Raw genomic sequence first — 14,581 nt, 5'->3', positions numbered from 1 at the left:
CATTGTTGCAGGTTGGAGTAAGAAAAGCCAGAAACCATTCTTCCTGCACCTAATCTTCATTGAGCTAGTGAGTGGGAAACAGCAGACATCCTGGCTCAGAAATTCAGCTCCTTCCCAAGTCCTCAGAGAACCTATGGAAACAGTGATGGTTAGATGGGTTCTGAAACTTATTACCTCCTCTAAACTACATCTGTCTAGTGATTTTCATCCTGTATGGAGATACTAAGAAAAAAAGCTCATGACTTCCAAAGCTTCTGTGGCAAGATTGTTGAGAGAATTAATTAAGGAAAGCTACCAAGCTAAAAGTGGTGCCTCTCCACCAGGTGTCTTGGACCATTCTGGCAGTGTGCTGGATCATGTACCTTTGACCAGATAGGGAGGTACCTTCCCATTGAGATTATGCAAGGCCACCTAAACATCCTTTCTTGCTATTATAGGGAGATCTTGAGGCATTTACAGATGCCATCTTTGGAGGAGGTATGCTGCAATCAGGAAGATTTTTCAAGGGTTACCATGGCAAGTGGTTCTCAGTACTCACTCTAATGTATTTGATTTTGAAATTCTTAATGTCCAGAATGACCTGGGGCATGTAATAGAAAGGAAATACTTACATATTATTTGGTTTCTTCTAGTCCCTCCTTAACTCAGTCTAGTCACCCAGCTTGTAGCCTAATTGTGTTGGAGGGGTGAGAAACAGACAACTGGTATTTATCTTTATGGACTTTTACATCTAATCCTCATAGTTTTAACATTTTAGACTTGTGTGTCAACCTTAGTATCTAGTAACAAAACACTGTTGTGCTCCGGTTATACATACCATATCCCTTCTTTTTCTCCTCTTTTGATTTATTGCTCACAAATTAACAATTTATATTTTTTTTTATTTAGTCTTTTTATTTTTGGGAAGTTTCTTAGACTGGGGTCCTCTTCTAGAACTGACCATTTCTATATAGACTGGACATAACTGGTGTATTCAAAATGTTCATGTCTTCAGCTGGTGGGGTGGGATCATAATACTGCTGAATTGGGAGAGAGACTGAGATCAAATTGTTAAGTAAAATTATTTATTTGTCTTTATTTTGGCTATCATATTCCATGAAGGATCTCACACGATGCAGTTACCCTACTATTTTTCATAGCCTAGAGAATGAAACTTCACTCATAGATCTGTCGGCTAATAGAAAGTATTAACATATGTATGTGTGCAAAAATAAGTCTGTCCAACTGTACAAAGCCTTAGAAAGAGCATATATTTTCTCCAATCCAGGTGGAGGCGTTTTGGCTCACACAATACTAGGAGTGGCATGGAATGAGGTTACAGGACACACAAAATTTCTGATTCTAGACCCACATTACACTGGTGCAGAAGATCTGCATGTTATCTTGGAAAAGGTGAGATTTTTAACTTCATTTAATTTCTACTTATGACATTAATAAATGGTTATATGGCATGACCAGTGTTGGAGAGATAGCACTGTAATTATTTTTTACTTGCATAATTTTAATTTCTCTTAAAAGTAATCTTTTTTACAAACATGTAGATTTGGGAATAAACTTCTTTCAGCCCTTTAGGGCAGAGGGTCAGTTTATATATAATTCAGCCCTACTGAGTTTGCTCAGTCTCTGGACTGAAGAAGGACACTATCACTGAAAGGAAAATGCTGATTCCACCTGGTGGCCAGCCCAGAGGCCAGGTGAATGTACCAGTACAGCATATCCTTACATCTGGCCTGTAGAGCTTAATGACTCTGTAGAGGTGCAGTGTCTGGGAGAACATACTTTTTTTTTTTTTTTTTTTTTTTTTTACAGTAAGAAGGAATGCACTTTACTTGCCTCGGGACTGAATATCCTTGATGCCACCACCTTGTGTCTAGAACAGAGTCTCTTATATCTGGTTATATACATGTTAATATAAAAATTTGAGAGAGTTTCCCTGAAATTAGGTAAATATCTTTTATAGTGATATAGACAAAGGCTATCAGGGTCCCTTTAAAAGGAATACATGCAAATTTTGGGGATACATTTGGGCTGTGTCTAGTCTTTATAGTTTGGAAGATAAACCATGCAATTCCATCTTTGTGAATCTGCAGATAGATGGCTCCAGTTCCTCTGCCGTTGCTCATAGTAGTAAGCAGTAGCAGAGTGTAATTAATAAGGCTTGTCAGGTTCTGTTTATCCTATAGGCAGATATGAAATTGAGGACAATGAATTGTATCAGTTTCATTATGCCAGCTGCTCCAGAAAAGTCAGCAGCAGGAGGGATAGAAATTTGAACTATTCAGAGAGGAGGATATCTTATAATAAAAAATGGTGAGGCTCTAGGAATGGCAGAGTTGGAGAATAACAGATACCATGGCAGCAGCAGGCTCTGAGATTGGGAAGAAAGAACTCCTTCTTAACAGCCAGGCAGGAGGAAGGCAGCTTCAGATTTATCACACCTACTAAACTGGGGCTGATTTTGAATGGTGGGAAAGCACTTTGGTATGAATTCCATCCAGCATGCTCTCCATTCCCAGTAGCTGAGGTTGGATACTGTCCTTGAACTATTCTGGTAGCTCTCTTTACTTTTGCATCTGCCTCAAATTAGTATGGTAGGTTTCTGGTAATTTTTCAAGTCCTGAGACTGGTCTAATCATATCAATAGAACTCCACAGTTAATTGAAACTTCACACACACTTAATTTGTTAATTTCTAAATATAAATCCTGAAGAAATTTACAAATGCACTCAACTTTAAGCACCTGACCAGTCTCACTGATTTGAATAAAACTATTGCTGTAATAAATATAATACATGCATAAATGTTTGCAGAATTGGGGTCTAAGTTCGGATGCTGTAAAGTTCTAAGACCACGCCAAGTGTATGCACTATTTTGTAAAAAGTAGACTTCACACTGTATTTTTATAATTGAAAATAATTGATGTGATTAAAAATAGTATATGATATGACCTTACTACCTTCAAAACATAAGGCAGAAGATAATGTTGCTATTAGACTTCAATTTTAACAGCATGGTAGTTTCTAGCTGTTTTGAGTCAAAAAATGGAGCCTGTTCTATTAATTCAGTATATGCATAATGAAAACAACAAAAACTGTAATGTATGACAGCACTCATGGACCAAATCTGCTAAACACAACTGTTTTAGAAATGGCTTTATTTTGCTTTTTCCTGTACAGGGTTGGTGTGGATGGAAGGGCCCAGACTTTTGGAGCAAAGATGCTTACTACAACCTCTGCCTACCTCAGCGACCAAAAACTATTTAAATTCCAATTGCAAAAAATCATGTTAATCCAGAATTTAAGACTTGGTACAGATAGAGCTGGCTTATTTAAAATAAAAAGCTTTAGAAAAATTTTAATTATTTTCAATTTAAATGGTGTTTTTGTCAGTCAAAAGTAGCTGAAATAAAAATGCTAGTTGAATTCTTTACACTGCAATTTAAGTATAAAATGTCTTTTTAAATAAAAAACATCAAAAATGGAAGAAGAGTAAATCACATTCAACTGCATTCTTGTATAGACAAGTTTAATTAAAAGGAGTTTACCTTAATCTAATATTTTTAATGTTTTTTGCTTTCTGAAGGCTCCTGAAGTGCTTTACAAATTTAGGGGCTGGTCCTTTAACATTTACTCATGTAAGCAGCTCTTGCTCATAAAAGTAAAGACAGCTCTTGTTAGTAAGATGTGCAGAATCCTTAGGGCTCCATAGAGCCCCCTCTGTAGTGAAGTGTGGTAACCATTTGACAGCAGCCAGTAATATCACACAACAACTTGATAGGCAGGGAATGCCACTTAACGAAATGTTAATCTCCTACAGCACTTTGGAGCCAGAGAGAAGCACTGTATGTGCTAAGTATCAACTTTGTTTTGCTATTTACCTGAGAAGAGACTGCCCTATTATACATAATCTACAATTGAACACACACAGAGCTGTATGAATACAAGTATTCTAGAAAAATGTCTTCTTCAAGAAGCAAAAGTAACCAAAGTTTCCTCCTCAGAAGGAAACAGCAGAACATCAAATACTGGGTTGCTTAGTTCACAGACCAATAATGTTGTTTTTGCAGACTTCAGATTCTTTTCAGGGTTACAGGTTTTCCCACCTGCAGTCTAAGACGTAATATCTGTTCAAAACAAAAGAGCTTACTTTACAAAATAGAAGTATACATCTCAATTTATCAAAACACTTGGCTATAGTATAGCATGGCTGTTTAATGCATCCCTCTCGCTTTCTACCGAAAACATAGGTAGTTGTATTTTAATTTTAAAAAAATGTTTTGTACATTTAATTGAATTTGAAATTTCCATCCAAGTAGAGATTGACACAAATCACAAGGAAAAAATTAATCGGGTAAGTAGTTAAGGTTTATGCTTACTTAAATTAATGTGTATAAATATAGTATACTCTCCTGGTTAGCAAAAAGACTATATTTACTTGCAAATCAACATGTTTTAAGGGGTTACCAACCAATAAGAATAAACTTTTCTTGAGGAAAATAACTAAAAAGAATAAAAGCCATTATTTAAATCAAGCTTTCCTCCTTGTTGATTTAATAATGATTAAAATCAGTGATTTAAATAGCTTTGATTTAAATCAGTCCACCCTGACCCAATGCACAAAAGTAATTTGGCCCTTTATTAGAACATACATATGTCCTGACAGCATGTTCTTCTATGCAACATTAATATTCTGAATGAATAGCAGCCTTACCACATAAGTATATGTGGATGCATCTGAAGGGCCTTGCCTCACCACCACTACATATCTACTGACAAATTCAGGCAATGTACTTAAATACTAAAAAAGTGTGAGATTTTGGTTTAAAAATATTCTGATATGTATTAAACCAGTCCTAGCTAAGTGTCTAATTTGTAGTGTAAACTGTCATAAACTATATACCATCTTATCTCCTCCTCTTTCTGTTTGCGGGTCCCATAATTCCACATGCTCGTTTCTTTCCAGCTGAAGCCTCTCTTGGCAAACCACAATTGTCCTTAAGTGAGTAGCTAGGTTGTTCTCTTAGCTTCATATTTTGAGTATGTTTAACAGTTGTGAGGAACTTGGCACATTCCAGAAATCCAAAAGCCCATGCAAGATCTTCTGCTGTTTGTCCATCATTATTGCACAAACTGAAACACAAAAGTTAACACACAATTAATTTCAAATTGTCACTATGTAAGATGAAAAGGAGTACTTGTGGCACCTTAGAGACTAACAAATTTATTTGAGCATAAGCTTTTGTGAGCTACATACAGCTCACTTCATCGGATGCATTCAGTAGCTGTAGCTCACGAAAGCTTATGCTCTAATAAATTTGTTAGTCTCTAAGGTGCCACAAGTCCTCCTTTTCTTTTTGCGAATACAGACTAACACGGCTGCTACTCTGAAACCTGTCATTATGTAAGATAAGGCAGTCATCCTAATTCTTCAGTAAATGTTTTTATTTCAAGTGCACAAATATTTGAAACAGAGAAATAAGCTACCAAAAAAATCAAGAACAAAGAAATTGTCTCAAGTATAAGACGTAAGAACGGTATAACCAATAGATGAAATGGAAAGCTCCTCCAACCAGGGAGCTATGACCAGTGAGCTCCTCTTAGCTGTTGTGGTAAAGAGGTTTTTCTCTAAACCAAAACTAAAAGACAATGGTATAGTTGTACAGTATGTGGACTATCATGATAAATACTTGTAATGGCTGCACCATATTTTTACGCTTTTTAAAAAAATATGCACGTGCACGTGCACGCACACACTGCATTCCGACTACCACAATATAGTTTGAACAGGAAACAAAGTTCTGTATTAGCATACATTTCTTGTTAATGTATGTTAAGATTATAGTGGAATAAGTTAAATGAATAACTTCTTTGAGGGTTAATATTTGAATTAGTTAAATGTAGTTTTGACTTACTCTATTCTGGCATCACTGGCAACGAGTAGAGCAAGACACTCCAAGCTCCCAACTTTAGCTGCCTTATGAATAGGAGCTTCTCCATGGCAATCCTAAAAACATAAAACAGAATTTCACCCTTAGTATATCATAATCACTTAATAAAGTGGCAGGGAGAGATTAACCAGTTTGAGCACCATCAGAACTCTAGATGACATAATTTTGATGACAAGTCAGAAAGATGGGTCAGAAAAGTATATATCCAGTTAAATACAAATAATATGCTATTAAGTATTTTTAGAATATTCTTTATTCATGTAACAAGCTGTTAGAAGATTACATACAAAATCTGTTGCAAAACCTTTATCTCCTCGAACAGCTTTTATACAAAATGTGTACTCAAAGCTAGATGGAAATTTTTCAATATCAGAAAATGCCAATTAATCGAAACCAAAACTGTTCACAAAACAGGTTTGGATTTAACAAATCTCAAAGTTTAGAACCTAACAAAATGTTTTTGTTTGACACTTTCAAAATGAAAATTCCTGTTTTTCCAATTCAAAATTAGTTTTCTTGTAGAAATTTAAGCTAATTAAACTAAAAAAAGAAGCTGTAAAGGTCAAATCAAAATAAAATGTTTTGAAGTTATCAAAACACTGACCTGATTTTGGTCTGTGAAAATCTGAGATTGACTTTTCATCATGATCTGAGAGAGGAAAACAAATTTGAACACTTGAAAATATTTGAGGGACGTGAAAACAGTTTCTGACCCACCTCTGCTACATATCCACATTCATTCACTAATCAACGCAGGAGGCTCTTCCAGCAAAACACAGAGGTAGGAAGTAACAGGGCACCATTCATAGCGAAGTGCAGAGATACAAGCAAATCACCAAAATTTCTGCTATTGAGATAAGTGTGACTCCGTAACAGACCTTGATATAGATTGGAAGGAGATTATGTGAACGTTCCCAAGACCCTAACCGGAAAAAGGGGATACTGAAATGCTCTCCCATGTGCAGATCAGGAGACAAAGAAAGTTTCAGATTTGATAGGGGTCCTATATTTACAAAACAATCGGAACACACAATAACCAGAATGAATTTTAAAGTACATTTTACATGAGGAAGAGTCTATTTTGAAAGTGTTTACAACTGATTTTGATTGAGGACTGGGGAAGAGATGTTTCATACAAAGGACACTTGTTTTCATGTAATAAATTGTTTGTATAGATGAGATGCAACAAATAATCACAGGCAACTAGTCTGTATATCTCATCAAATCTGTGACAACTAAAGATTTACATAAACAATATACCTTTCATACAAATAACATGCCTCATTTAAATAAGGCAGTAAAAAGAAACAAAAAGGCATTACTTGTACCTGTTGGTTCAGATTAGCTCCTGTTTGCAGTTGCCATAGTAGGAAAAAAGCTTGTCCTCCACAAGCAGCCAAGTGAGCTGGGGACTGACCACAGGCATCTGCAGGTGCATTCACCCCAGCCCCCGCCTCAAGCAGGAGGCTCAAGCCGTCAGGCTACGGGAGGGGAGGAAACAAGTGTTTTAAAAATACATTTAGCTTCACGTTATTCTTAGACCTGAAAGATAAATTATACAGTAGCAGAAAAATCTGAAGGTATCCCCCCACCTTCCCCTTCACAGAGAACCAACAGTCATCTAATGTTTATGTCCCTTTATCATAGGCTTTTCCATTTGAAAGAACCAGGCTATTAGCTTTAAACTCTGGCAAAATCCTACTGACATCAGTGGGATTTGGGTTTAGCCAATAGTGGTAAAACTACATTTCAAACAACTCAACACCTGGACTTCTAACAACGCACAGAAACAACCGTGCAAACTCCTCAGCCTCACCTCTGAGCTGCAATCCAGCATCATCCACATTGTTTCTTTTCGGCAGAGGACTATTTACTCCCAATGTTCTGGGGCGGCGAATGGGAGAAGCCCAGCCCGCCTGTCCCCGATTCTGTCTAGTGCAAGTAGCACAAATCAGACACCGTGCAAGCTCCAAAACCCGAACCTCCAGCCTGAACTCCCCTCCCTCTCTGCTGGAAACCGGCTCCTGCACGTACACAAACAGGAGCACATGCAGTTCAACCCGCCCCCTTGTGCGGCGATTGGCTCCTCCTGGTGTTTTCTCCAGCCGTCCTGGGCGGGCTCCCCTTGCACGTGTTTCAGTGTACAGCACAACGGAAGGCTGGGCAGCCCAGGGCCTGAGGTAGGTGGGGCGGCCATGGAGCGTAGTGCAGCTAGGCACGTATCACACACATTCACACACGCAGACCGACACCCCTGTGCTTTTTGCTGCAGCCGCAGGAGAGGAAGGAAGAAAAACAATTCCTCTAGACTAATTATTGGTCTCTCTATGAAGCTATAGATAGCTAGACATATGCTTCTTCGTGCACGTATGCGGGAGCGTGAAACAAAGCCTCCCCGTGAGAAGATACTTTCAAAACTCCTGCCGTCACACTCATCCAGAAGTGAATGGTTTTAAGCAAGACCCACACTTCTCTTATTTATTACCCAATTAATGTATTTTGAAAATGTGCGTGCGAGTTTAGAGCTTGCAAATGGAATAGGTGCATAACTAGCTACAGCTGTGCAAGCTGGCCCATGCTGACCTACCAATGCTCTCAACTCTGATGTGGAGAGACCACCTCTCCAGGCCTGAATTAGGGGAAAACTGATACCATCCATCATTTTCAACCAACAGAAACCAGGCTATTAACAAGATCATCTATTTTCCCATTCAAGGAAGAAGAGGGTAGTTGTCTGAGGGCCCAGTCTGTCACTGGACTCTGTTGATATTGCCAACAATTATGGCAAAGTTATTACCAACTTGATGAGCTGGGTTTGTACTGGTGACCTATGGAAAGGACTGTGCTCCAATCCTTAATGGCAAACTCATTTCTATTAAAAATAAATCTAGCAAAAATATAGCTTTTATTTTCAGATCCTCAGTTGCTAAACCATTGAGGTTCCTATGTTGTCACAAGCCAAATAGACAAAATCAAATTATATATAGACCTGTTTCCACTGAAATAGAACAGAGATAGCTACAACCATATTCAGAAGTAGTTGTTATCAAGCACAATTGCTTGACAACCATTTTCAAACATGGAGGTAGTTAGCATTCTCTGAGCAATTCCAGGGTCTGCTATGGACAGGGTTTTGTTGTTTTAAACCAATCATACTTCAAGAAACCATGCTACAGACTTCTCCAGTCATAGGCCTATTTTAGCACAGTTTTGTAACACAGCCATGTCAAAATGTTTAGTATGGACAAAATACTCATTAGGTTCATGCTTCAAAGTAACTTCCTGTCTTGTCTACACTATAAAATCAACTGAGGCAGGAGACTGAATTACATGGCAGTTTCCCTTCAGGGGACTGGACTAGATGACCTCTTTGAAGGTCCTTTCCAGTCCAATGATTCTATGGTATTTAAAATACAGTCTTACAGTACAGACTGAACTGAACTCTGTTTTAACCATGTCTCCAATTTGTAATATATCCTGGAACTTTTCCCGCCTTAAAACTTTAAAATGAATTCTGTTTCCTTTGCAAGCTTTTTTTGACTCCATGACACATGCATTCTTGTTTGTTATGGAAGTTACTCCTGACTACTAGCATCATTTTTAAAAAATAAAGATCATTGTATCATTTGTTTTGGAAAAACAAAACTGAATGGACTTGGAAAACAGATTTAGAAAGAAAAGTGAAATCTGATCCCTGCAAACCTTAACAGTATTCCTTTAACAGAAGTTTAGTTTTACAAGACCAATGCATTTATTTTTAATAAATAATCTCTCTCATTTTCCCTTTCCTATGTAGAAAATTAACTCACATATTGAAATAAACAGAAGCTATGCAAAATAGGTGGAATATATATGTATAACAAGCTGCAGCGCTCCAGATACACATGTAATATACCGAGTGTAACATTGCACTCCATATGTTTTATGGAAATATGCTTATGAGTGTAAATATAATGTGACTGGAATATGCTTTATGCAAAAATTCTCTTGTAAGGTATCATTATAAATCTTATAATCTACTGAGTGTGTTCATCCTATTTGCATGAATGTGTCATTCTTGTATCTGAAGCTAGAAATATGAAGTATTACTCTGAAGTCCTACTGTAAGGATGCAAACAAAGTGTGGGCCATTAATGGTGGCTTGGAATCTTGATGGCTCCCATTAACTAGGACAATTGGTTGTAAATGGCTCTGTTTACTTGTAAGCCTTCCAGTATATGTGGGTGCCAGCCACCCGGTAATGAAGTCTCACAGGACATGTGACATACTGGAATCCATCTTAAACCTGGTGCTTTTCCATTTAGAAGCAAGGGTGGGAACCCAGAGAGAGACAAAGGTTTCCTGCCTTGTGCCAATGATATTTGTTCTGTCTGTTATTACTTGGAACCACGTAAATCCTACTTTTTATACTTAATAAAATCACTTGTTTATTAATTAACCCAGAGTAAGTGATTAATACCTGAGGGAGCAAACAGGTGAGCATCTCTCTCTCTATCAGTGTTATAGAGGGCGGATAATTTATTAGTTTACCCTGTATAAGCTTTATACAGAGTAAAATGGATTTATTTGGGAGTTGGATCCCATTGGGAACTGGGTGTCTGGGTGCTGGAGATAGGTGACTTGCTGAGCAGTTTGTAGTTAAAGTCTGCAGCTTTGGGGGTGTGGACCAGACCTGGGTCTGTGTTGCAGCAGACTAGCGTGTCTAGCTCAACAAGGCAGGGTTCTGGAGTCCCAAGCTGGCAGTGGAAAACAGGTTCAGAGTTAATTCTAGTACATCAGGTGACAGCCTCAATGGGGTCTCTGTGACCAGACCCATCACATTAGTTAGTGCATTTACTTCAGTGTGTGACCATTTTTGCTTCTCTCATTTCAGACTGAAATAAACACATCTGTGCAACTACTGGATTCAGTCTTTATTCCCACACACAAAACAAAGCAAATTCAGTCCAAAAGACACTTATGATTTCAAATGCACAGGTACCAGAAAATTCAAAATTATGGTTTCCACAGCAATCATAACAACTACACTGCAGATGTTTAATTTACTTCTGGATATAAGGCTAAATAGGGCCTGGATCACCCCACATTTTAAGGCCCCCAATACATCTGCATTGCCCTACAGGTTCTGGCTTCAAGCCAAACCTCACCCAAAATGTCTCACCCTCCCAGACTGGACACCTGCACAACAGATTCTCCCACTAGTCCTGCCAGCCACTCAGGATTGATTTATCGTCCTCTTACCTACAAATTGAAAAGGAGTACTTGTGGCACCTTAGAGACTAACCAATTTATTTGAGCATAAGCTTTCGTGAAACCAGTTATGAGAAGGCTCTTCCCCCCCGCCAGACCCAGGCCCCACCCCTGCTCCACCCCTTCCCCCAAGTCCCTACCCCGTCTCTTCCCACCCCCGCTCCGCTACTTCCCCACCTCTTTCCGTCCCTGAGCATGCCTCGTTCCCGCTCCTACCCCTGCCTCCCAGAGCAGACCTGCATGTCACGAAACAGCTGCTCATGGTGGGCAGGAGGCACAGGGAGGGAGAAGGAGGAGTGATTAGCGGGGCTGCCAACAGGGGAGAGGCGCTGGGGGGAGAGTGGGGAGCTTGGCTGCCGGTGGGTGCTAAGCATCTGCTAATTTTTCTCAGTGGGTGCTCATGCCCATAACCATTTAAATTTATAAGAATTTTTGCATTTCTGCAGCTAGCTTCTGCCTGTCACTCCCATTCTGTAGGACTCAACATCATATTAGCAAAATGTGGTAAAGGTGCTGTCATGCTGGCAAACCAGGTGCCAGCTCTTGCCAAGTCTGTAGGTGTCAGGTGAATGCTCCCACTGACAAATTCATAGCGGGAAAGCAGACCAGGTCACCTAAATGTTAATATTGTTCAAAATGGGCATTAGACTTGCAAGGATGTGTTTAGTGTTCAGACAGTATAAAATGACTGTAAGTTGCTGCATGCATTAATCTTATATGTAATGTCTGTATTCCATGCCACAAGGTAAAATATAAGTTTGTTTGTTAATTGTTAAAATGCCTGCTCAGAACTTGTGAACTCAGATGAGAAGAGTGGCTCCTGCTCTACCCATCCAGGAGGGCTATCAAAATCCACTCTCCTGCTGGATGACTTTGGATGGGCTATCACCAGCAGGAGAGTGAATTTGTGTGGGGGGGTGGAGGGTGAAAAAACCTGGATTTGTGCTGGAAATGGCCCACCTGATGATCACTGTAGATAAGCTATTACCAGCAGGACAGTGGGGTGGGAGGAGGTATTGTTTCATATTCTCTGTATATATATAAAGTCTGCTGCAGTTTCCACGGTATGCATCCGATGAAGTGAGCTGTAGCTCACGAAAGCTCATGCTCAAATAAATTGGTTAGTCTCTAAGGTGCCACAAGTACTCCTTTTCATTCAGTGTTGACACTATATCACTATATCTCTGTCACCTTTTGGAACCATAGACTGAACTCATTTGTGCATTTATGTACAGTTTAAAGCAGGCAACATATCTCTCCCATTTCTTTTTTCGAGTTAATAAATCCTTATTTAGTTTACTATAGGATTGGCTACCAGCCTTGTCTTTGTTGTGAGATCTAAGGTACAAATTGATCTGGGATAAGTGACTAGCTTCTGGGGTATGAGAGCAACCTAAATATTTTGTGATTTTTGGTATAAGTGACTCAATGGTAAAGACTGCTACAGTGATCCAGGAGTTCACTTTTGTTACTGGTGAAATCTAATTATAGAATATACACCCAGTTTGGGGTGCTTTTGACAGTCTGCCCTGAAGTTGGGATTCACGGTCATGAACCACTCCAGACAGTGTTACAAGTGCTTTTAAAATAATCACAGTTTCAAAACTCCCATTTTGTTCCCCCCCCTTTTTTTTTTCAAGTGAGGTTTGAAAGCTCCTCATTCCATTTTTGGCAGTGCAATCTGTTTCCATAGCAATGGAGAAAGCAGCTATCAATAGAAATATAAGAGGAATGCTTTCAGATATATGTGGAGGGCTATAAACTTTGTTTTTCAGAAGCTCCAACAGATTTTAGGCTCCAACAGACTCGTAAAAATTCATCTCCATTAATTTTGGTAGAGTTACTCCAAGGAAGAATATGGTCCAATACGTCTAACCATACTTGAAAATTTAAGATTTTGTCAGAGAAGTTTTTTAAAATATCACATTAAAGACATTTTTTAAAAATTATTTCATTTGACAAATGGAATGTAAAGAACATTCTGCAAAAGCAACGAACCACTTCAAGAAAGGCAGGTATACTGGATTCCTACACTTCTTGTGTAGCTGAAGGTATGTGGGGGTATAAGATAAAACTGCACAACATATCTTATACTATTTCTTATGCTTAGTTTCATTTCTTTATACATATGCAAAATATGTTAATACAGTATTATAGTTGAAATTTTCAATGAATAAGAATTTTTAAAAAGTAAATTTCCACAGCAGCTGTAACTTGGGCTTGTAATTGTGAGGCATTTTGTATTATTGTATATAGTGCTAGACTTTATGTCGGAGTGGATTAAGATAGAACCTTGATATCCATGGTTTACGATCAAAGAAATATCAGTAACAGGGAGGAGTACAGCTGATCGATGGAAACCTGGTGCCTACTGGGGTGTGCTGGGCTTGGCAGAAAGATCAAGAATTTGTAGGTAAGGTTTCAGAGTAACAGCCGTGTTAGTCTGTATTCGCAAAAAGAAAAGGAGTACTTGTGGCACCTTAGAGACTAACCAATTTTATCTGAGCATAAGCTTTCGTGAGCTACAGCTCACTTCATCGGATGCATACTGTGGAAAGTGTAGAAGATCTTATTATATACACACAAAGCATGAAAAAATACCTCCTCCCACCCCACTCTCCTGCTGGTAATAGCTTATCTAAAGTGATCACTCTCCTTACAATGTGTATGATAATCAAGTTGGGCCATTTCCAGCACAAATCCAGGTTTTCTCACCTCCCCCCGCCCCCCCCCAAACTCACTGTCCTGCTGGTAATATAAAGTGACCACTCTCCTTACAATGTGTATGATAATCAAGGTGGGCCTTCTCACCCCCCCCCCCCCCACACACAAACTCACTCTCCTGCTGGTAATAGCTTATCCATAACTGTTGCATTGGTCCTTGGAGCAGAAAACCCTCCCATTACTATAGTAATAAACTTTGAGTCAGAAACTTACCAGGCTCAGGGACAGCTTCTGTCTCCTCTGGATTTGCTGCAAACTTGGCAGTGGGGTTTTCCTTAGGGGTGGGCGGCATCAAACAGTCCCTCTGAGTATGGACTCAGAATTTGGTGTTGATCCTGTCCCACAGCCTGCTCTGGACTGGTTTAATAACCAGTCACTTCATGCTCCTCACTTGGAGCCTGCAGAGAGGTCGCATCAGTTCCCATGCTGGATTCAAGGGACAGAAGGCACCATCCTGGCTGACCACTGTTAGCTCTATGCTGGACATAGTGCTCAGCACCTGGTCAAACACCTCACAAAACAGGCATGAAGTTGCTGAATTGCCTGAGGTGTGGTTCTAGTTTCTATTCTTCTTGTACTTACTCTTGAGCCGCTTAATCTGGTCCCTGCACTGGTCGTCAGTCTGGAAAATTTTGAAGGCTACCAGCTTTTTAGCAATCT

At 39.1% G+C, this 14,581-nt stretch overlaps 2 protein-coding genes across 7 annotated transcripts in view; one reads left to right on the top strand and one right to left on the bottom strand.

Annotated features, from left to right (window-relative positions):
• The window catches only part of UFSP2 (UFM1 specific peptidase 2), a 29,707-nt gene extending 25,300 nt beyond the window's left edge, over window positions 1-4,407 (top strand). For 5 of the 6 annotated variants that reach the window (XM_073341846.1, XM_073341849.1, XM_073341845.1 and 2 more), the window contains exons 11-12: window positions 1,268-1,392; window positions 3,177-4,407. In XM_073341846.1, the coding sequence (XP_073197947.1) occupies window positions 1,268-1,392; window positions 3,177-3,263 (212 nt within the window). In that variant the 3' untranslated portion in view covers window positions 3,264-4,407. The other variant, XM_073341848.1, reaches the window with a different exon arrangement.
• Window positions 3,151-7,954, bottom strand: ANKRD37 (ankyrin repeat domain 37). Its single transcript, XM_073341858.1, has 5 exons — window positions 7,764-7,954; window positions 7,276-7,428; window positions 5,912-6,003; window positions 4,900-5,129; window positions 3,151-4,123 (listed from the first exon to the last, which is right to left on the bottom strand). Exons 1-4 carry the CDS (start codon window positions 7,791-7,793, stop codon window positions 4,904-4,906), a joined length of 501 nt encoding a protein of 166 aa, XP_073197959.1. The 5' UTR covers window positions 7,794-7,954; the 3' UTR covers window positions 3,151-4,123; window positions 4,900-4,903.
• Between the last annotated feature and the right edge of the window lie 6,627 nt (window positions 7,955-14,581).

This window comes from Lepidochelys kempii, chromosome 4, assembly GCF_965140265.1.
Source record: "Lepidochelys kempii isolate rLepKem1 chromosome 4, rLepKem1.hap2, whole genome shotgun sequence".
Taxonomy (NCBI): Eukaryota; Metazoa; Chordata; order Testudines; family Cheloniidae; genus Lepidochelys; species Lepidochelys kempii.
The sequence above is the reverse complement of the archived record's forward strand: the minus strand, read 5'-3'. Positions and strand labels throughout refer to the sequence as shown.

What these genes read in the sequence shown, in the direction of transcription:
- ANKRD37 (XM_073341858.1), bottom strand. Translation starts at nt 7,793, where the DNA reads ATGTGGATGATGCTGGATTGCAGCTCAGAG. An exon ending in GAGCTAATCTGAACCAACAG is followed by an intron (nt 6,004 to 7,275) that starts GTACAAGTAATG and finishes TTATGTTTTTAG; the next exon opens with GATTGCCATGGAGAAGCTCC. An exon ending in GCCAGTGATGCCAGAATAGA is followed by an intron (nt 5,130 to 5,911) that starts GTAAGTCAAAAC and finishes TTTGTGTTTCAG; the next exon opens with TTTGTGCAATAATGATGGAC.